Below are 24,196 nucleotides of genomic sequence, written 5' to 3'. Positions count from 1 at the left end.
TAGTCCAGGGGCTATGGTGTGTGTCTCTATAGTCCAGGAGCTATGGTGGGTGTCTCTATAGTCCAGGGGCTATGGTGGGTGTCTCTATAGTCCAGGGGCTATGGTGGGTGTCTCTATAGTCCAAGGGCTATGGTGTGTGTCTCTATAGTCCAGGGGCTATGGGGGGTGTCTCTATAGTCCAGGGGCTATGGTGGGTGTCTCTATAGTCCAGGAGCTATGGTGGGTGTCTCTATAGTCCAGGAGCTATGGTGGGTGTCTCTATAGTCCAGGGGCTATGGTGGGTGTCTCTATAGTCCAGGGGCTATGGTGGGTGTCTATATAGTCCAGGGGCTATGGTGGGTGTCTCTATAGTCCAGGGGCTATGGTGGGTGTCTCTATAGTCCAGGGGCTATGGTGGGTGTCTCTATAGTCCAGGGGCTATGGTGGGTGTCTCTATAGTCCAGGAGCTATAGTCCAAGGGCTATGGTGGGTGTCTCTATAGTCCAGGAGCTATGGTGGGTGTCTCTATAGTCCAGGAGCTATGGTGGGTGTCTCTATAGTCCAGGGGCTATGGTGGGTGTCTCTATAGTCCAGGGGCTATGGTGGGTGTCTCTATAGTCCAGGGGCTATGGTGGGTGTCTCTATAGTACAGGAGCTATGGTGGGTGTCTCTATAGTCCAGGGGCTATGGTGGGTGTCTCTATAGTCCAGGGGCTATGGTGGGTGTCTCTATAGTCCAGGGGCTATGGTGGACATCTCTATAGTCCATCCATGTTAGTTCTATTCTTCCAGATCTTACTTGCTCCTTTCTTTCACAGGTGCCAACGGACACAGTGTTACTCGTTCTTGCACCTTTGGGTTTCAAACAAGAGTGTTGCAGTGTCATCAAGGAAGAGCCTCTCTGCCTACACCTCAAGAAACATAAGAGAGCTTCGGTGCGACCGACCCCTGACAGAAACAACATAACACCTGACAAGTAGAAGTCTAAGATTGCCCCTAATTTAGTCACTCATGTTGCTAAGCGTGTCTGCATTACATCTCAGAGCGCGCAAAGCGCTTGGTGTGCGTGCTCAGTGCACTTGCCGGCTTTACGCCTATCTGCACAGCCACGGAAGGAAACTGGCATCCCTTTAGGCTGCATTGGTCCATGGTTACCAACACTTACCATAGCAGAATGCTGGCTGCAGCTCTTCTTCCCACTCGACCATCTCTGGTAGCACTTAAATGCGGCCGCGGCACACTTGTCTGCCGCACTAAAGTGTCATCTAGTCTCTCACGGTACAAAGTGCTTCCTCCTTATAATCAGCCTCAATCTCTAGCACAGTGTGGGGCCATACCACCTAGTCAAGTAGATGTGTGGCTGGTATCACACAGAAAAAGATAACATCAACCTGTCCAATACCTCAAACATCACAACAGATGGAATGAGTCAAGATCACTAATTGGAAAGCGCTAAATGTTAGCGTACAATGATACATAAGGTGACTTGTGCATAACTCAGCCCCCATGCACTGCTGTAAGACCCTTTGCATAACACCTCTGCCATTAGAATGCAGCTGTCCCCAATGATAAACATTTGGTGTCGCTGCATACATAATGTGTCTCTCGCATACTCTCCAGACTACCTCTCAGCACCCGTCCACTTGCATGCTCGACATGGGTGACTAGCAGAGACTTGGCCACCCCTACCTACCTTTGTGTTGGATAAAATGCACACACGCATTCTGTAACTCTGACAAATGTCACATACCTGGACTTCTGCCCCCCTACAGTGCGTATCAATGGTGAAAGGTGCTATACAAATGACAATAACATTACATTACATAAAATGGCGGCGTCATGAAAAGAGGGGGGCTCCACTTTAAATTTAAAAACCTTATATTCATGTCAATTCAATTGGAGTTTCCACAATTCTACAAGCATAAAAAAGTCTGTTAAAAATGTAATCACTAAGCCAAGTACTGCTTGGCGCACCCCAAGGTGTGTTGTCGGGGCTCACCTAGGCTTCTAAAATACTGCTTGTAGAAAGAATGCACACACAAAAACAACCCCAACATTGCTCCCGATTCAGAGACTCCCTAGAATGAACAAAGCAAATATAATGTGCGTGCCTTAACTCATCTAGTGCATGGCCTTCAATCCAAATGTATATTTCAATGGTTCAATCAAGGTGCCTTTACAGAGCCTTCATGTCCTGTGAGTTGGTTGGATGCTGCGTATGGGGCCGATGATGTCAAGCGATTTGGTATGTTCCATTCCCAAGTTCAAGTGCCAGTCACATGGGAATGTCCGCAGATGTGCCATGAGATGATACATGGGAGGGGGCTAGGGAGGTGGGGGGTTTGTTCAACTCTACCAGTCGCGTGGATGAATGCCACTGGACCTAATTTTCTATTCGATCTCATTGTTTAATGTTTTGTTCACCCTTGTTAAAATCCTCCAAGAAGTAACTAGGTTACATTTGTACTTCTTTGAGGGAGTTCTCACAGGAGTGCAAAACATCTTTTCTACATAGCAATTTATTTAATTTAATCATTTTCCCTAGTTCTTTAAACAGATTATTGTTGTTGGTAGGGGGCGTTAGTATGTTACGATAGAAGTTCAGTTTGTTCTATTTAAGCGTTCTCAGACTGAATTCAGCAGATGCCGATGGATCGCTGATGCAGGACCTGAAGGTGGCAGTCTCAATACTCTCAATCAGATACGCTGTTTGAGGATTTTCAGCCAGGTGAATTTTTGAGGTTCAACGAGTTCAAGACCATATAGAACAGCTGGAATAACTTTTACATTGTAGAACTCAAGAACCAGCTGTAAAGAGAATCAGCAAAACTTCCTAAATATGATCTTCATTTGGGCCCTAAAAGGCTCCCCTTTTGTATATAATTTGTCTTTCATCTTTTCTACTTGATGATTGTCTGCAATTAGAAAACCCAAGCATACTAACTCATCGACGTCTTCGAGACGATTGTCCTCAATGAACCATGTGTGGTCTTGATATCTCTTATGTCCTCTAAAGTTAAAGACTTTTCTTTTTTAAAGGGTTTATTTTCTGATTATTTAGAGAGGCAAAGTTGGCAAAGCTATTCCATCTTCTCTGTAGTGCTGCTGGGGTCTAATACAGTTGAAGAGCGTCGTCCATATAGGCAAACCAACATCGGTTGTTTTGTCTGGCAGTGAGCTAAACCGCTTTGCAGAACATTGAAAATGTATTGCTATGTTTTTGGTTTCACCTGAATTTATTTGCATTTTCATAACAGAAATTGTCAATACATAATCAATATTTAAACTTTAAACAAAAATGGAAATATGGGCAATTGTTTTTTATTGATTTATAAAGCGCTTTTTCCAACACGCTGTACAATAAAAAGGTGATATAATATTCATGCAAAAATCACAATAAGGAAATTACTGATGTCGAGAGAAAAGATAAGCTTCAAGAGTAGAGTGAAAGTGGGAAGATCTAATGGCAAGAGGAAAAGCGTTCCAATGTTTGGCTGCAATAATGAGAAGATCAAAAGCGAGATTGTGCACAGGGAGGCTTAGGATTTGACCACAAATTAAGTGGTTGATATCATAAAGTTATGAGCGTGGCTACAGATGGAGAAGAGCGAAGACAGACAGAGTGGAATCAGACGATGGCTACACTGAAGTGAAAATCAGGAAAAAGATTGAAGAGAAGAAGAGACAGAGGAGCGAGAGGACCAACAAAAGAGGGTCTGAAGACCTGATTTGGAAATGGGGCATGAGAGGGCAAGTTGATAGGATGATTGGCCAACCAGTACGGCAGAACGGTAGTCAAGACGAGAAAAAAACAGTGAGGAAAAAGTTCGCTGGTGTAAAAGGAGAGAAATTGATGAGATTTCCACATATTATGGAGGTGAAACCGGGAGGAACGAGAGTTGCTAGAACTATGACCTCCAAAAGAGAAAGATCGGAGTAACAAAATGACTCCAAGATGATGGGCAGACTGTGAGCAAGGAATAGTGGAGGGAGAAAGGAGATGGAGAAAGGGGGAGCAGCAGGAAAGAATAGAATTTCAGTTTTAGAAGCAGTAAGGTGGAGAAAATGTGAATGCATCCAGGATTGGATGACGAGCAGACACGAGGTGAGGGAAGCATGAGGAGAGTCAGAGCAGGAAGAGAAGGAAGCAGCATTCTGGGAGCCATCAGTGTAAGAGTGGCCTGAGAGACCGCAAAAACGTTCACAATAATGGCGGACAGCATCAAGTTCACCGGAGCCACGAGAAGATCAATCCAGGTTACTTGCACACATTGTATCCCAGGTTGCCATTTAAACTGTTCATATATATCATGTACAAGCCTTTCTGTCGGGGCATGAGGATTCTGCCTTCTGCTGCTCGTACACACGTGTAGCAGCCGTAGACATGGGTAGCAGCAGAGCTGTTTTGTAGATTCGTGGGACAAGGAATTTGCATACTCCAAGCACTTTTTAATGCTCAAGAAAGTGTGGCAGGGAGAGTCAATAGATAAGTGCGTCCTTGACACAGACCCTTTAATAAATGGAATTACTGGTCCACACAATCTGAACAAATGAGACTGTGTGGCCTCCGTGGCACCACGCTATCAACACATCCTTGAAGTGTTCGGAGGCATCTAACCATTGTTACCAACTCACTGGCCCTAAATCTGAGCTGGGCAGGTGTTTTATCAAGAATAATCATATGCAGTAATTATGTTTCCCGCATGAATTAACTCTTCAAATCTGCTTAGTTACAAAAAGTCAGCCGGAGCTGGCAGTAACAGATGCAGATTACTACAAACATTGCAAGTGGTATTTCAGTCAATCTGCATGCAGCTTTTTTTATGTTATGCATCCATTTCCACATATTTCAGATGTTCTTCTTTACAGGGTGCTACCCCTCCCTTAACCACTTATCCCTGCAACTATTCCATTTCCCTTCCTATTATCCCCTAGTACAGAGGTGTAAACAGAATCACTGTTGCCGGTGATTTTGCCACCAGCTTTCTAATAGCAGCATAAAGACTGGGAGGGCATCAGCTGTGCTTCTCTGTATCCTACCCCCTGCTGTATATCGGTTCCATTGTTACCACTGAAAAGCACTCGGCTTTGCATCTGTACTGTTGTATACCTCTGTAAAGGGCTCTGTTCCGTCTCGAAGCTAGGTTTGTGCTCAATAAACAAATTATAATAACAAAAGAAAAAGTTTAATAATATGCAGAAAATAATTCTATTGTGCACTTGTTAAATTGCACCAGCACTTTCTTATGTAATCTGTGGTTTTATGTCATCTATGGTTTTCACGAGTCAATAAGTTTATCAATCCCTGCAGATCTGTGAAATACATTGTACACCAGGCTAGCAAAAATAGCTATCATTTGCTCCTAGGAAAACCCAAATTCAAGTATGAATAATTACTGTCAGGAACAAGTATGCTCTACGTAATTTTGTATTCTGGGAAAATCTATTTTAAATACACTTCCACAAAGTTTAATTACAGGCCTATCCACCTCTTCGGGGGTTTAGCTTGTAGAAAGGGTGCCCCCAAAACACTTTAAATTGCAATGCCAAATTGAATGACTTCTTTGAACATTTATATAACTACTGTAACATGGTTGTACCCACTATTGGGGTTGTCTTTCAAAGGCCCAGGACAGTTAGGTGTATCCACCAGCGTTAGACACCTCTACCGGGCAAGCTCTTCCTTTCAGTCCGTCCACTTGCTTCTAAAATCCCTCTCAAGCAATCGGGTTCTGTCTTGGCAAAGGCCTCTGCATCTATCCACATCTGGAAAAGGCTTCCTAAATGAGATTTTACCTCAGCTACACCCAAGTAGAACCCCAATCCACGTTTCTCCTCACAGGTAGGCTCTATTCCTTTTTTGTTTTCCCAAACCTCTCCTCTGGGTTTTAATACTTAGCAAACTCTGCCCATACAGCAGCATGTGAGACAGCACATCTGGATTGGATAGTGCCTGTGGTAGCTTCCCTTCACTTATGCACAACTTCTAGAATCCTCCTCTTTCCCTCAATTGGCCAAATGAGTTCTTGATGTCATAGTGGGATGTGTTAGCTTTAGGGGAGCTCTTCCCTTACTAATATAAAATAAACTTCCAGGCATGTACCTGTTCCATTCATAAATTATATATTCAGATTCACAAGAATATTATGAATCCAGAGACCCCCTTTATATTTTCATGACTGTGTGTATAACATTTATGATAATATGCACAATTTATAAATAATACATACACTTTAATGTGTCATTTCTATATTTTGGTGAATCCTTTTGTGGAACTGAATTCAAATCTACCTTCAGTTTTCAAATCGGACAAACGGTTCCAGTACTAGAGAAAATAATGTAGTTACCACTTGTCGCTTTAAAAGGCGTCATTGTTATGCAGCACAGAATTGCATGTGTTGTTAGGTTCTTGGCAAAACACAGAAAACATCTGATGTGATGAGCAAGACTCACTTTTAATAGGCTCCTTAATGGGACACACACATATTTTACATGTGGCCATATTGCTCTGTCGTGGTCAGAGGTCAGGGCCTATTCAAGGCCTCTTCTGTTAAGAATGCACTTAACTGATCCACCAGACCCTGAACCTATTCATCTTCCCATTCCCTTGAAAATACAAGTCCATGGAATTGAGCTGAATCTAACATAAAACTGGCAGTAAACTATATGTTCTTGGTAATTCCGTACACATTGAGGAGAACCATCTCCGGTTCCGGAAGCACCTCAAAACCTTCCTCTTCGCTTCTGCCTTCTCTCTCCCTCTCCCCTGCTAAACCTGCTTAACTCCCCACTGAATTCTGCACTTAACCTGCATCTGGGCCACTCTCAGCGACCTCGGTCCAGGGCCCAGCCACTCTCCACTTGCACTGCCTCCCTTGGCCCCCCCTGCACCGTGGGACTGTCACTGTATCCCTACAGCCCCCTTCCCAGCACTTGCTCTGCACTTACCTCGCACTTGCCACCAGCTGGCCCTTTTTATTCATTATTTATTTTACGCTACTTACCTTGTACTGCACTTTCCCCCCCACCTCCTCCCCTTGCACTTTCTCCTTTTTCCCCTTACCTCGGCACTTGCGCGATCTGAATGACACCTGGCCTAGTAGGATCGTTTGTCTGTCTTTCCCTTGTTTCCCCCCCCCCGCCTCGTCGCGCCTTGAAACACTTGTGTATAGGCGCGTTACAAATACCATATCATATCATATCATATCATACATCCTGTATTCTACAAGTAAACACACATGTAGCCGATAAATCGGATGCACGTGATGGAAACTGATCTGTGCATTCCTGGTTTCAAGAAAAGTTACACTTGAATAAACATACAGTTTCGGTGAACAATATTGTACAAATTAGGTTCCCTTTATTTCTTTATGTAAAAGATACATGAGATATATTGGGTCCCATGTAGCATAAATGTGCTATTTACTCTGTATTTATAATATCACTTAAATAGTAAATTTTCTGTTCCTACATATACGAAACCTCTCATGTGATCTGTAAATAACACAACATCTATCATTTACTTGCATAATAGTAACATACACATTATGCAGTTTAACATATTCCATTTTTACATGGCAGCTTAAATACAGCTGCTCCTTTGCAATAGCTAATTTTGTTTTTCATGAAAAGATGTGTTCTTGTTGTGTTTAGCATTAATTACATGATCTTTCAATGCAAGAATACATTCTAAACTGACATGATTCAATGAAGAGTAGTACATTCCATCAAATAATACTCTGCAATACCAAGGCCATGGGACTAGCCCTGAGACACCTCCATACAGAAACACAAATCAGCCTTCACAGAGCAAATACATGGGCCATTGATCTGGGCGCATTCGCTCACCCTGTAGTAATGGGGCTAAAGGGAAGGGGTACACTTTATGAAGCAGAATGTTGTTCGAGGAAACAGCAAACAATTAAAAAATACATTTGAAAATCAATACCTTAGTCACAACATAAGTAACTATAAATATAAGACATTTCTAGGAGCTAAAACACACTAAATCAAAATAGGTTTAAATATCAACAAAATGATCAAGGGTTCAAAAGTAGCTGACCGGGCACTTAATTGCCATGGGCAGAGGGCGTTATCCAAAGGTTCATTGGTCAGTGTTAGTGCTAATGTTAGCCAATGTTTAAAACACTTCAAAGTATCCAGGAAAGTTACTTAGCAGTACCAGCACCAATGCTGAGGAAGGCAAGAGGAGTATCTGGCGTTCTGTGCTATCTGAATTATTTATTTATTTATGGTTTCATTTATAAAGCGCACTAAACCCAGGGGCATCAAGGCGCTGTTACAACCAGTTACACATATGAAAAGCTTTCAGTGGAGGCAAAAGGAAGCATTAGCCCCGTAAAGAGAGTTACTTCCACACTTGAAGGTTTTGTGGAGTGAACCACAGTGGCAGGAGTGGATCACAGGCCCTAGCGATGAAGGTCTCAACACCCGTGGTCCGGAGCTCTTGTCTATTTGGGGAATATGCAGTGGCAGATGTGGGCATTTTTCGAAACTTCAAGAACAAGGCTTGTGTTGTACATATGCTTTAATACTAACTGGGGAGTCCCTACTGTTACTCTCATACAGCAATGCACCATTTTAGGACTTTATAGGTAGACTACTATGGACCCAACTCGGGGACTCTGCCAGGAAAAGTTGACTTGTTTATGCTTCTCTTGCATTCAGGAGTGATAGTTACATCCGCTACTTAACACTGCTCAGAGCCTGGGGTTCAGGAGAGAGTCGCCTTTTCCAATAACTCAATATCTCTCTTACTCCAGATCCTACTCTTCAAGTCATCAAGAAAACCTGAGCAATCGCTTAGTAAATAGATAGATGAATACACTGAAGCTGGGAACGGCTGCCTACTTGGTAATTCCCTTATGAAATTGGGAGGTTCTTCAAGCCTAACTGCGATCAAATGAGTGTCACTGGAACTTTGGGGATATTTGGGGTTCAACTCCCATTTTCTTGCAAGGATACTGTCACCTGTACATGCTACTACCTTCTTCAGAGAGGCCTTCCTGTCAGGCTACTCTGCATTGCTGAGCCTGCAAACGCACGCGCTAGCAGCATTGCCGAGCCTGCAAACGCACGCGCTAGCAGCATTGCCGAGCCTGCAAACGCACGCGCTAGCAGCATTGCCGAGCCTGCAAACACATGCGCTAGCAGCATTGCCGAGCCTGCAAACGCACGCGCTAGGAGCATTGACGAGCCTGCAAACGCACGCGCCTGCAGCATTGCAAACGCGCGCACTAGCAGCATTGCCGAGCCTGCAAACACACATGCTAGCAGCATTGCCGAGCCTGCAAACGCATGCGCTAGCAGCATTGACGAGCCTGCAAACGCACGCGCCTGCAGCATTGCAAACGCACGCACTAACAGCATTGCCGAGCCTGCAAACGCACACACTAGCAGCATTACTGAGCCTGCAAACACACGCACTAGCAGCATTGCTGAGCCTGCAAACACACGCACTAGCAGCATTGCCGAGCCTGCAAACACACATGCTAGCAGCATTGCCGAGCCTGCAAACACATGCGCTAGCACCATTGCCAAGCCTGCAAACGCACACACTAGCAGCATTACTGAGCCTGCAAACACACACACTAGCAGCATTGCCGAGCCTGCAAACGCACGCACTAGCAGCATTGCCAAGCCTGCAAACAAACGGACTAGCCGTATTGCCAAGCCTGCAAACACACGCACGCACTAGCAGCATTGCCGAGCCTGCAAACACACGCACTAGCAGCATTGCCAAGCCTGCAAACACACGCACTAGCCGCATCGCCAAGCCTGCAAACACACGCACTAGCAGCATTGCCGAGCCTGCAAACCACGCACACGCTAGCCAAAGGATGCAGGTTGCTCTAGTCCACGGAAACAAAGAGAGAATCCGCCCCGTTATGCTGGCCTGATTCTCGGGTTGAACTCAAAATGTCAGATTTCATGGATTTCTCACAGACGGCCCTAAGAACTGAAGTGCAGGACATTATCCCAGCACGCCCCGCTCAAAGAATCAGGCATTTGTTCCCATAATACCATGCACGCAAAGACCCAGACCAAAGCAGAGAACCGACTCTCATAAAGAAGCAGGACGCACACTTGCAGACCCTGAACCAGGAGTGTCTAACACCGGGCCTTGGAGCTGGAGCCTGGTGCCCTGGGTGCAGCCCAGGCCCCCACCATTTCATTTCATTTGGATTTGTAAGGCGCCGAAGCCGGCAGGCATCAGGGCGCCATCCAGGATGTTACCGGCATCCACGGTGCTCCGGCACCACAGCCTCACAGGGCCTTGCCCTGCAAACACCTATAAGTCCGTGTGACCCCGGCACACCAGTGAGGCGTGCCGCGTGACCACCGCAGGCCCCACAATCGTAAGCAGCCACATTGCTCAGACGATTAAATACAAAACGAATCCGTTTACTTTAGCACAAGAATAACACGTTCCCAGAATCCCAGTGTGGCTGCAACGGTAAAGGGCGGGACAAATGACTGTGAGTACAAATAAACAAAATCCAGTTTGCGATGCGCTCAAGATTTGTTGGACGGGATCCTCATGAGATTAGAAGAGCAAACCGGCGCGTGCAAATATTGATCATGTTTGAAAGTCAAATGTGACTTTTAGGAAAGCAAAGAAAGAAGAGCCGAGGCGGCCTTAAGCAGGAAAAGAATAAAAGGGATGAGCCGAAATGGCGCACCCTTGCCAACGATAATCAAAGTGCAAGGCTCGGTTTGCCAGAGCAAGTTGTGTTCACGTGCGTTCACAGGGCGTAATGATCTGCCTCATTGGAACTCGATTATTGAGCTTTGAAGGCACAAGGCTTCTGGACTTGCCTCCTTGTGGCTCAATCGCAAGTGGGTGGGACCCAGAGGCCACACCCAATGGGCATCCAGCCAACACAATAACACAACAATACAAATACACCAAATGGCAAACTGAGCTCTAGCAGCCTCCGTGCAGAACACTTGAGGGAGGTCTTGTTGGTGGAGGCTGCGTGGGGGATCGGTATAGACCCACATGTGAGCGCGTCAGAGCGTGGAAGTGCGGGGTAAGGTGGAGCAGAGTGGACATGGTACCATAACCAAAAGGGCCGGTTCTTGCCATGTCTGTATCAATCTACTATCCCTCCTCTTACTAGCATGTCATCTTATGTTATTTGGCTTTTATACTGCGTGCATCACCACCACAGTGCTCGTAAAGCGCTGTTAGTCCATGGGTGAGCGAATTGTGACCCTGCCCAGGGTGCTAAGGCAAGACCATAGTCGGTGGGAGGACAGGAGAAAGGGAAAGTGGAGGAAAGAGAGGGTAAGTTGGGGGAAAGTAGGTGAACAAAATGGAACAAACCTGGGTAGGGTTCCTCCTACATCTATTGAAGTAAGGCCATTCACACTATAGACGAGTTCCAGGACTTCTGACATTTTGGTGAGATACCCATTGCATACGACCAAACCGTGTCTAGCCCTCTGGACTAGGACAATGCAGAAGGGTAAGAGGCCACCGATGGGTATATTTTATGAACACTTCAGCAGGTGGGTTGACTGGGGGAGCGCTCATGGGCACGCCCCCTTGGGTTGAACAATCCACGGAGAAGAGGTGGCAGGCGTAAGCTGTTACGCTTTGCCAGGAACCCCAGTAGAGTGTGTGAAGGGTAGTCTTACTCATCATGTGACATCTGAGGGATAGTTGGAAGGCCTAGAGATGAGAGTAGTGCTAAGCTCTGAGTAGTCATCACTGTCATCTGGTTGTAGGCACATATCTCTGATGTCATCAAGAAATGAGACTGTAATCATGATGTGCATTGGTTAGAGCCAGTTTCCACTACTCTGATAGGCTGGCAACCCAGTCAGTCATCAGTGGAAAGGGGTGAAGCTTCCTTCTAGCAGCATCAAGGGCTCTCTGAGGGTGAAGAGCAACCATAAAGGCTGCTGTCCACTTAAACAATCTCCTGGTTTAGATCCTACACTCTGATGACTCACCAATTGTCTTGAGGTGTTGGAAGAGTGTGTCCAAGCCTTCTCCTGGAAAAGGGACTTGTGTCAGTTATAAAGTGACCCACCAGAGGTTATTTGGGCTGTGTGTTGTAAATATACAGTAGCCCAGACTGAGTTCTCCTGAGGTCCCCTGAACAAGGCACCTTCTTTCCATACTTTCCATAATTGTCCTCTGGATCTATTAACCACAGAGTGATGCAAGGTGGCTTCTGATTATGCTCAAATAGGGAACCACCACCCGCTACATGTAGATAAGTGTAGTGTACCCATTGAGAAGGGAGCCAGCTGCCAGAGAAAGACTTAGTAAGGGTGCCACACACCTGCTACATGCAGAGAGGTGCAGTGCACCCACTGAGAAGAGAATCAGCTGTCAGAGAAATAATCAGAAGGGTACCGACCACCCGCTACATGTAGATAAGTGTAGTGTACCCACTGAGAAAAGAATCAGCTGTCGAAGAAAGACGCAGGAAGGGTGCCAACCACCCACTTCACGGAGATAAGTGTAGTGTACCCACTGAGAACAGAATCAGCTGTCGAAGAAAGACGCAGGAAGGGTGCCAACCACCCACTTCACGGAGATAAGTGTAGTGCACCCACTGAGAAGAGAATCAGCTGTCAGAGAAATATTTTGAAGGCTAACGACCACCCGCTACATGTAGATAAGTGAAGTGTACCCACTGAGAAGAGAATCAGCTGTCGAAGAAAGACGCAGGAAGGGTGCCAACCACCCACTTCACGGAGATAAGTGTAGTGCACCCACTGAGAAGAGAATCAGCTGTCAGAGAAATATTCAGAAGGGTACCGACCACCCGCTACATGTAGATAAGTGTAGTGTACCCACTGAGAAGAGAATCAGCTGTCGAAGAAAGACGCAGGAAGGGTGCCAACCACCCACTTCATGGAGATAAGTGTAGTGCACCCACTGAGAAGAGAATCAGCTGTCAGAGAAATATTCAGAAGGGTAACGACCACCCGCCACATGTAGATAAGTGTAGTGTACCCACTGAGAAGAGAATCAGCTGTCGAAGAAAGACGCAGAAAGGGTGCCAACCACCCACTTCACGGAGATAAGTGTAGAGCACCCACTGAGAAGAGAATCAGCTGTCAAAGAAATATTCAGAAGGGTACCGACCACCCGCTACATGTAGATAAGTGTAGTGTACCCACTGAGAAGAGAATCAGCTGTCGAAGAAAGACGCAGGAAGGGTGCCAACCACCCACTTCATGGAGGTAAGTGTAGTGTACCCACTGAGAAGAGAATCAGCTGTTGGAGAAAGACTCAGGAAGGGTGCCAACCACACACTGCATGGAGATAAGTGTAGTGTACCCACTGAGAAGAGAATCATTTGTCAGAGAAATACTCAGAAGGGTGCCAACCACCGGTTACATTTTGATAAGTGTAGTGTGCCCATTGAGAAGGGAACCAGCTGTCAGAGAAATACTCCGAAGGGTACCGACCACCCGCTACATGTAGATAAGTGTAGTGTACCCACTGAGAAGAGAATCAGCTGTCGGAGAAAGACTCAGGAAGGGTGCCAACCACCCACTTCATGGAGATAAGTGTAGTGTACCCATCGAGAAGGGAACCAACTGTCAGAGAAAGACACAGGAAGGATTCTAACCACCCGCTACATGCAGATAAGTGTAGTGTACCCATTGAAAAGAGAGCCAGCTGTCAGAGAAAGACTCAGGAATGGTGCCAACCACCGGCTACTTGCAGATAAGTGTAGTGTATGCATCGAGAAGGGAACCAGCTGTCAGAGAAAGACACAGGAAGGGTGCCAACCACTCGTTACATGTAGATAAGTGTAGTGCACCCATTGAGAAGAGAACCAGCTGACAGAGAAAGACTCAGGAAGGGTGCCAACCACCCACTACATGGAGATAAGTGTAGTGTACCGATCGAGTAGGGAGCCAGCTGTCAGAGAAAGACTCAGGAAGGGTGCCAACCACCTGCTAGATGTAGATAAGTGTAGTGTACCCACTGAGAAGGGATCCAGCTGTCAGAGAAAGACTCAGGAAGGGTGCCAACCACCCACTTCATGGAGATAAGTGTAGTGTACCCTTTGAGAAGAGAACCAGCTGTAAGAGAAATACTCAGAAGGGTAACAACCACCCGCAACATGTAGATAAGTGTAGTGTACCCACTGAGAAGAGAATCAGCTGTCGAAGAAAGACACAGGAAGGGTGCCAACCACCCACTTCACGGAGATAAGTCTAGTGCACCCACTGAGAAGAGAATCAGCTGTCAGAGAAATATTCAGAAGGGTACCGATCACCCGCTACATGTAGATAAGTGTAGTGTACCCACTGAGAAGAGAATCAGCTGTTGAAGAAAGACGCAGGAAGGGTGCCAACCACCCACTTCATGGAGGTAAGTGTAGTGTACCCACTGAGAAGAGAATCAGCTGTTGAAGAAAGACGCAGGAAGGGTGCCAACCACCCACTTCATGGAGGTAAGTGTAGTGTACCCACTGAGAAGAGAATCAGCTGTTGGAGAAAGACTCAGGAAGGGTGCCAACCACCCACTGCATGGAGATAAGTGTAGTGTACCCACTGAGAAGAGAATCATTTGTCAGAGAAATACTCAGAAGGGTGCCAACCACCGGTTACATTTTGATAAGTGTAGTGTGCCCATTGAGAAGGAAACCAGCTGTCAGAGAAATACTCAGAAGGGTACCGACCACCCGCTACATGCAGATAAGTGTAGTGTACCCACTGAGAAGAGAATCAGCTGTCGGAGAAAGACTCAGGAAGGGTGCCAACCACCCACTTCATGGAGATAAGTGTAGTGTACCCATCGAGAAGGGAACCAGCTATCAGAGAAAGACACAGGAACGGTTCTAACCACCCGCTACATGCAGATAAGTGTAGTGTACCCATTGAAAAGAGAGCCAGCTGTCAGAGAAAGACTCAGGAATGGTGCCAAACACTGGCTACTTGCAGATAAGTGTAGTGTATGCATCGAGAAGGGAACCAGCTGTCAGAGAAAGACATAGGAAGGGTGCCAACCACTCGCTACATGTAGATAAGTGTAGTGCACCCATTGAGAAGAGAACCAGCTGACAGAGAAAAACTCAGGAAGGGTGCCAACCACCCACTACATGGAGATAAGTGTAGTGTACCCATCGAGTAGGGAGCCAGCTGTCAGAGAAAGACTCAGGAAGGGTGCCAACCACCCACTTCATGGAGATAAGTGTAGTGTACCCATTGAGAAGAGAACCAGCTGTAAGAGAAATACTCAGAAGGGTACCGACCACCCGCTACATGTAGATAAGTGTAGTGTACCCACTGAGAAGAGAATCAGCTGTCGAAGAAAGACACAGGAAGGGTGCCAACCACCCACTTCATGGAGGTAAGTGCAGTGTACCCACTGAGAAGAGAATCAGCTGTTTGCGAACAACTCATGAAGGGTGCCAACCACCCACTGCATTGAGATAAGTGTAGTGTACCCACTGAGAAGAGAATCAGCTGATAGAGAAATACTCAGAAGGGTACCAACCACCCGCTACATGTAGATAAGTGTAGTGTACCCACTGAGAAGAAAATCAGCTGTCGGAGAAAGACTCAGGAAGGGTGCCAACCACCCACTTCGTGGAGATAAGTGTAGTGTACCCACTGAGAAGAGAATCAGCTGTCAGAGAAAGACTCAGGAAGGGTGCCAACCACCCACTACATGTAAATAAGTGTAGTGTACCCATTGAGAAGGGAACCAGCTGTCCGAGAAAGCCACAGGAAGGGTGCTAACCACCGGCTACATGTAGATAAGTGTAGTGCACCCATTGAGAAGAGAACCAGCTGTCAGAGAAAGACTGAGGAAGGGTGCCAAACACCCACTACATGTATGTAAGTGTTGTGTACCCATCGAGAAGGGAACCAGCTGTCAGAGAAAGACTCAGGAAGGGTGCAAACACCCACTACATGTATGTAAGTGTTGTGTACCGATCGAGAAGGGAACCAGCTGTCAGAAAAAGACACAGGAAGGGTGCCAACCACCTGCTACATGTAGGTTCATGTAGTGTACCTATTGAGAAGAGAACCAGGCGTCGGAGAAAAACTCAGGAAGGGTGTCAACCACCAGCTACTTGCAGATAAGTGTAGTGTACCCATCCAGAAGGGAACCAGCTGTCAGAGAAAGACACAGGAAGGGTGCCAACCACCCGCTACATGTAAATATGTGTAGTGTACCCATTGACAAGAGACCAGCTGTCAGAGAAAGACTCAGGAAGGGTGCCAACCACAAGCTACTTGCAGAGAAGTGTAGTGTACCCATTGAGAAGGGAGCCAGCTGTCAGAGAAAAACACAGGAAGGGTGCCACCCACCTGCTACATGCAGATAAGTGTAGTGTACCCATTGAGAAGCGAGACAGGTGTCAGAGAAAGACTCAGGAAGGGTGCCACCCACCCACTACATGCAGAGAAGTGTAGTGTACCCATTGAGAAGGGAGCCAGCTGTCAGAGAAAAACACAGGAAGGGTGCCACCCACCTGCTACATGCAGATAAGTGTAGTGTACCCATTGAGAAGCGATCCAGCTGTCAGAGAAAGACTCAGGAAGGGTGCCACCCACCTGCTACTTGCAGGTAAGTGTAGTGTATCCATTGAGAAGGGAACCAGCTGTCAGAGAAAGACACATGAAGGGTGCCAACCACCTGCTCCATGTATATAGGTGTAGTGTACCCATTGAGTAAAGAACCAGCTGTCAAAGTAAGACTCAGGAAGGGTGCCAACCACCCGCTACATGTAGCTAAGTGTAGTGTACCCACTGAGAAGAGAGCCAACTGTGAGAGAAAGAAGACTCTGGAAGGTTGCCAACCACCCGCTACTTGCAGATAAGTGAAGTGTACCCATCCAGAAGGGAACCAGCTGTTAGAGAAAGACTCAGGAAGGGTGCCAATCACCTGCTACATGCAGAGAAGTGTAGTGTACCCATCCAGAAGGGAACCAGCTGTCAGAGAAAGACTCAGGAAGGGTAGCACCCACCCACTACCTGTATATAAGTGTAGTGTACCCATCCAAAAGGGAACCAGCTGTCAGAGAAAGACTCAGGAAGGGTACCACCCACCCACTACATGCAGAGAAGTGTAGTGTACCCATTGAGAAGAGAACCAGCTGTCAGAGAAAGACTCAGGAAGGGTGCCAACCACCTGCTACACGCAGAGAAGTGTAGTGTACCCATCCAGAAGGGAGCCAGCTGTCAGAGAAAGACTCAGGACGGGTACCACCCACCCGCTACATGTATAAGTGTAGTGTACCCATCCAAAATGGAACCAGCTGTCAGAGAAAGACTCAGGAAGGGTACCACCCACCCACTACATGCAGAGAAGTGTAGTGTACCCATTGAGAAGAGAATCAGCTGTCGGAGAAAGACTCAGGAAGAGTGCCAACCACCCACTACATGTATATAAGTGTAGTGTATCCATCCAGAAGGGAACCAGCTGTCAGAGAAAGACTCAGGAAGTGTACCACCCACCCACTACATGCAGAGAAGTGTAGTGTACCAATTGAGAAGAGAACCAGCTGTCAGAGAAAGACTCAGGAAGGGTGCCAACCACCTGCTACATGCAGAGAAGTGTAGTGTACCCATCCAGAAGGGAGCCAGCTGCCAGAGAAAGACTCATGAAGGGTACCACTCACCCACAATATGTGTAAGTGTAGAGTACCCATCCAAAAGGGAACCAGCTGTCAGAGAAAGACTCAGGAAGAGTACCACCCACCCACTACATGCAGAGAAGTGTAGTGTACCCATTGAGAAGAGAACCAGCTGTCAGAGAAAGACTCAAGAAGAGTGCCAACCAGCCAATACATGTATATAAGTGTAGTGTATCCATCCTGAAGGGAACCAGCTGTCAGAGAAAGACTCAGGAAGTGTACCACCCACCCACTACATTCAGAGAAGTGTAGTGTACCCATCCAGAAGGGAACCAGCTGTCAGAGAAAGTCTCAAGAAGAGTGCCAACCAGCCACTACATGTATATAAGTGTAGTGTATCCATCCAGAAGGGAACCAGCTGTCAGAGAAAGACTCAGGAAGTGTACCACCCACCCACTACACTCACAGAAGTGTAGTGTACCCATCCAGAAGGGAACCAGATGTCAGAGAAAGACTCAAGAAGAGTGCCAACCAGCCACTACATGTATATAAGTGTAGTGTATCCATCCAGAAGGGAACCAGCTGTCAGAGAAAGACTCAGGAAGTGTACCGCCCACCCACTACATTCAGAGAAGTATAGTGTACCCATCCAGAAGGGAACCAGCTGTCAGAGAAAGTCTCAGGAAAGGTACCACCCACCCACGACATGCAGAGAAGTGTAGTGTACCCATCCAGAAGGGAACCCGCTGTCAGAAAAAGACACAGGAAGGGTGCCACCCACCTGCTACATGTAGGTTCGTGTAGTGTACCTATTGAGAAGAGAACCAGCCGTCGGAGAAAGACTCAGTAAGGGTGCCAACCACCAGCTACTTGCAGATAAGTGTAGTGTACCCATTGAGAAGGGAGCCAGCTGTCAGAGAAAAACACAGGAAGGGTGCCACCCACCTGCTACATGCAGATAAGTGTAGTGTACCCATTGAGAAGCGAGCAAGCTGTCAGAGAAAGACTCAGGAAGGGTGCCACCCACCTGCTACTTGCAGATAAGTGTAGTGTATCCATTGAGAAGGGAACCAGCTGTCAGAGAAAGACTCAGGAAGGGTGCCAAACACCCGGTGCATGTATCTTAGTGTAGTGTACCCATCGAGAAGGGAACCAGCTGTCAGAGAAAGACACATGAAGGGTGCCAACCACCTGCTCCATGTATATAGGTGTAGTGTACCCATTGAGTAGAGAACCAGCTGTCAAAGTAAGACTCAGGAAGGGTGCCAACCACCCGCTACATGTAGCTAAGTGTAGTGTACCCACTGAGAAGAGAGACAACTGTGAGAGAAAGAAGACTCTGGAAGGTTGCCAACCACCCGCTACTTGCAGATAAGTGTAGTGTACCCATCCAGAAGGGAACCAGCTGTTAGAGAAAGACTCAGGAAGGGTGCCAATCACCTGCTACATGCAGAGAAGTGTAGTGTACCCATCCAGAAGGGAGCCAGCTGTCAGAGAAAGACTCAGGAAGGGTACCACCCACCCACTACATGCAGAGAAGTGTAGTGTACCCATTGAGAAGAGAACCAGCTGTCAGAGAAAGACTCAGGAAGGGTGCCAACCACCTGCTACATTCAGAGAAGTGTAGTGTACCCATCCAGAAGGGAGCCAGCTGTCAGAGAAAGACTCAGGACGGGTACCACCCACCCGCTACATGTATAAGTGTAGTGTACCCATCCAAAAGGGAACCAGCTGTCAGAGAAAGACTCAGGAAGGGTACCACCCACCCACTACATGCAGAGAAGTGTAGTGTACCCATTGAGAAGAGAACCAGCTGTCAGAGAAAGACTCAGGAAGAGTGCCAACCACCCACTACATGTATATAAGTGTAGTGTATCCATCCAGAAGGGAACCAGCTGTCAGAGAAAGACTCAGGAAGTGTACCACCCACCCACTACATGCAGAGAAGTGTAGTGTACCCATTGAGAAGAGAACCAGCTGTCAGAGAAAGACTCAGGAAGGGTGCCAACCACCTGCTACGTGCAGAGAAGTGTAGTGTACCCATCCAGAAGGGAGCCAGCTGCCAGAGAAAGACTCAGGAAGGGTACCACTCACCCACAACATGTATAAGTGTAGAGTACCCATCCAAAAGGGAACCAGCTGTCAGAGAAATACTCAGGAAGGGTACCACCCACCCACTACATTCAGAGAAGTGTAGTGTACCCATCCAGAAGGGAACCAGCTGTCAGAGAAAGACTCAGGAAGGGTACCACCCACCCACTACATGTATATAAGTGTAGTGTACCCATTGAGAAGGGTAGCAGCTGTCAGAGAAAGATTCAGGAAGGGTGCCAACCACCCGCTACATATAGATACGTGTAGTGTACCCATCGAGAAGGGTAGCAGCTGTCAGAGATAGACTCGGGAAGGGTGCCAACCACCTGCTACATGTAGATCAGTGTAGTGTACCCACTGCGAAGAGATCCAGCTGTCAGAAAAAAAGACTTGGGAAGGGTGCCAACCACCCGATTCATGGAGATGAGTGTAGTGTACCCATCCAGAACGGAACCAGCTGTCAGAAAAAAAGACTCGGGAAGGGTGCCAACCACCTGCTACATGGACATGAGTATAGTGTACCCACTGAGAAGGGAGCCAGCTGTCAGAGAAAGATTCAGGAAGGGTGCCAACCACCCGATACATGGAGATGAGTATAGTGTACCCACTGAGAAGGGAGCTAGCTGTCAGAGAAAGAATCTGGAAGGATTCAACCACCTGGTACATGCAGATAAGTGTAGTGTACCCATTGAGAAGGGTACCAGCTGTCCGAAAAAAAGACTCGGGAAGGGTGCCAACCACCTGCTACATGGACATGAGTATAGTGTACCCACTGAGAAGGGAGCCAGCTGTCAGAGAAAGATTCAGGAAGGGTGCCAACCACCCGATACATGGAGATGAGTATAGTGTACCCACTGAGAAGGGAGCTAGCTGTCAGAGAAAGACTCTGGAAGGATGACAACCACCCGCTTACATGTGCATATATAATGGGTGCCTGCTGGGAAGGAAACCAGGTGTTGAAGACTCAAATGCGGTGCTAACCAGCTGCTACATACGTTTAGATTTATGGCTCCCACTGAGAAATGAACCAGATGCCAGAGAAAAACTTAAGTAGGGTGCCAACCACCCACAACATGCGCATTCATAGTGTGTGCTCACCGGGAAGGGGCCAAGGTGTTGGAGAAATGCACGGATAGAGTGTCACCCACCCACTGCAGGTGCATAACGAGGGTTCCTGCAGAGAAAGGATCTAGGTGTTGGGGAAGTACTTGCCATGTGATGGGCCATTAATTGAGAAGGTGACACAGAAAGATGGACAGGTAGAAAGGACGTGGAGGCCGATGGCGGGATAAACAGATTGAAAGGATGGTAGGGTGGCAAACAGAAAAGATGAATGACAGCTAGAGATAATGCAGAGAGGGGCAGACATGCAGGCAGTGAGCTGAGCAGAAAGAGAGGAGCACTGGAGCAAGCACAGCCATACAACATGCAGAGAGAGAAAGGGGGAGAGAGCAAGAGAGGTAGAAGACTGGCTGCCCGAGAGGAAAGATGGACAGATAGAGATGATGCAGAGAGGGGCAGACATGCAGGCAGTGAGCTGAGCAGAAAGAGAGGAGCACTGGAGCAAGCACAGCCATACACCATGCAGAGAGAGAAAGGGGGAGAGAGCAAGAGAGATAGAAAACTGGCTGCCCGAGAGGAAAGATGGACAGATAGAGATGATGCAGAGAGGGGCAGACATGCAGGCAGTGAGCTGAGCAGAAAGAGAGGAGCACTGGAGCAAGCACAGCCATACACCATGCAGAGAGAGAAAGGGGGAGAGAGCAAGAGAGGTAGAAGACTGGCTGCCCGAGAGGAAAGATGGACAGATAGAGATGATGCAGAGAGGGGCAGACATGCAGGCAGTGAGCTGAGCAGAAAGAGAGGAGCACTGGAGCAAGCACAGCCATACACCATGCAGAGAGAGAAAGGGGGAGAGAGCAAGAGAGGTAGAAGACTGGCTGCCCGAGAGGAAAGATGGACAGATAGAGATGATGCAGAGAGGGGCAGACACGCAGGCAGTGAGCTGAGCAGAAAGAGAGGAGCACTGGAGCAAGCACAGCCATACACCATGCAGAGAGAGAAAGGGGGAGAGAGCAAGAGAGATAGAAGACTGGCTGCCCGAGAGGAAAGATGGACAGATAGAGATGATGCAGAGAGGGGCAGACATGCAGGCAGTGAGCTGAGCAGAAAAAGAGGAGCACTGGAGCAAGCACAGCCATACACCATGCAAAGAGAGAAAGGGGGAGAGAGCAAGAGAGGTAGAAGACTGGCTGCCCGAGAGGAAAGATGGACAGATAGAGATGATGCAGAGAGGGGCAGACACGCAGGCAGTGAGCTGAGCAGAAAGAGAGGAGCACTGGAGCAAGCACAGCCATACACCATGCAGAGAGAGAAAAGGAAAAGGACAGAGCAAGAGAGGAAGAAGACTGGCTGCCCGACAGGAAAGATAGACAGATAGAGATGATGCAGAGAGGGGCAGACACGCAGGCAGTGAGCTGAGCAGAAAGAGAGGAGCACTGGAGCAAGCACAGCCATACACCATGCAGAGAGAGAAAGGGGGAGAAAGCAAGAGAGGTAGAAAACTGGCTGCCCGAGAGGAAAGATGGACAGCTAGAGATGATGCAGAGAGGGGCAGACACGCAGGCAGTGAGCTGAGCAGAAAGAGAGGAGCACCGGAGCAAGCACAGCCATACACCATGCAGAGAGAGAAAGGGGGAGAGAGCAAGAGAGGTAGAAGACTGGCTGCCCAAGAGGAAAGATGGACAGATAGAGATGATGCAGAGAGGGGCAGACATGCAGGCAGTGAGCTGAGCAGAAAGAGAGGAGCACTGGAGCAAGCACAGCCATACACCATGCAGAGAGAGAAAGGGGGAGAGAGCAAGAGAGGTAGAAGACTGGCTGCCCGAGAGGAAAGATGGACAGATAGAGATGATGCAGAGAGGGGCAGACACGCAGGCAGTGAGCTGAGCAGAAAGAGAGGAGCACTGGAGCAAGCACAGCCATACACCATGCAGAGAGAGAAAGGGGGAGAGAGCAAGAGAGATAGAAGACTGGCTGCCCGAGAGGAAAGATGGACAGATAGAGATGATGCAGAGAGGGGCAGACATGCAGGCAGTGAGCTGAGCAGAAAGAGAGGAGCACTGGAGCAAGCACAGCCATACACCATGCAGAGAGAGAAAGGGGGAGAGAGCAAGAGAGATAGAAGACTGGCTGCCCGAGAGGAAAGATGAACAGATAGAGATGATGCAGAGAGGGGCAGACATGCAGGCAGTGAGCTCAGCAGAAAGAGAGGAGCACTGGAGCAAGCACAGCCATACACCATGCAGAGAGAGAAAGGGGGAGAGAGCAAGAGAGGTAGAAGACTGGCTGCCCGAGAGGAAAGATGGACAGATAGAGATGATGCAGAGAGGGGCAGACATGCAGGCAGTGAGCTGAGCAGAAAGAGAGGAGGACTGGAGCAAGCACAACCATACATCATGCAGAGAGAGAAAAGGAGAAGGACAGAGCAAGAGAGGAAGAAGACTGGCTGCCCGACAGGAAAGATGGACAGATAGAGATGAATCGAGTGAAAGGCGAAGACAACCACAAAGGCCAACAAATGAAGGGGTTTTATGGAAGCATAGAGATTAAGAGACGAGTGGATGGATGGATGGGTGGGTTTGATGGGTGGGTGGTTAGGCAGATGGATGATCGGGAGGATAGCCCAGGGGCAACACGTTTGTCTTGGAAGCAAGACAATGCATAGCAACACAGGTTCGAATGATGGGCTTGTGCTTCGAAACTGGTCCCTGGTGTTAAGTGTGTTATAAAAGAACAATTATAAATTATGGATTGAAGGGATTGTGGGTGTATGGATGGATGATGGACGGATGAGTAGAATGCTAGTTAGATATAAAGAAGAAGGGATGGATAGAGAGATTGATGGGTGGGTGGAAGAATGGGTGGGTGGGTGGATGGATGGACGATAGGGGATGCATGAATGGAGGATGGGATGGATAGATGGAAGGGCGGATGTATTGATGGATGGATAGGTGGATGGATGGGCGTAGGGATGGGTGGATAGGTAGAATGCTAGATAGATAATGTAGAATTGGTTATTTATAATGCACTTATTATAACCAGAGGTTTCTAAGCGAGCACCCGGGGATTGAACCTGTGTTGCTCTGTGTCATCTTGCTTCCAAGACAGGCGCGTTGCCCCTGAGCTATCCTCCCGAAACCTAGATATAGAAAGATAGATATTTCTTATTTTTTGTTTTTTTTATTTTTTGTCAAACTGGAACAGCGCCTGTTACATACGGTGGGCACATGAAACAGCAGTTACAACAGGGTAGGTTTTATACCTGGGGGGGTGTGGGGGGGCGACTGATTACATTCCCTAACTGTTAAAGAAACAGTCTTCTTAGCACAACATAAATGGTGCCTTGGGAGAACAAATGAATGCAAATGTTACTGTCACATGCATCAAACAAAGGAATTGGAGAAGAATGTCCTGACTGTCCCTAGTGGAAGAACCCCCTGTCCCTGACAGGAGCGCCTTGCCCTAGGGGATGGA

The 24,196-nt window shown here is 47.6% G+C and overlaps 1 protein-coding gene across 1 annotated transcript; it reads left to right on the top strand.

Annotated features, from left to right (window-relative positions):
- The first annotated feature begins 8,901 nt into the window (after nucleotides 1-8,901).
- LOC138492801 (antifreeze protein Maxi-like) lies at nucleotides 8,902-9,696 on the top strand. Its single transcript, XM_069620156.1, has one exon. It carries the CDS (start codon nucleotides 8,902-8,904, stop codon nucleotides 9,694-9,696), a length of 795 nt encoding a protein of 264 aa, XP_069476257.1.
- The last annotated feature ends 14,500 nt before the right edge of the window (nucleotides 9,697-24,196 follow it).

Source organism: Ambystoma mexicanum, chromosome 10 (assembly GCF_040938575.1).
Source record: "Ambystoma mexicanum isolate Mex_15411 chromosome 10, UKY_AmexF1_1, whole genome shotgun sequence".
NCBI classification, from domain to species: Eukaryota; Metazoa; Chordata; class Amphibia; order Caudata; family Ambystomatidae; genus Ambystoma; species Ambystoma mexicanum.
The sequence above is the reverse complement of the archived record's forward strand: the minus strand, read 5'-3'. Positions and strand labels throughout refer to the sequence as shown.

Bases quoted from the DNA above. Each gene is read 5' to 3' on its own strand.
- LOC138492801 (XM_069620156.1), top strand. From the start codon at position 8,902: ATGAGTGTCACTGGAACTTTGGGGATATTTGGGGTTCAACTCCCATTT.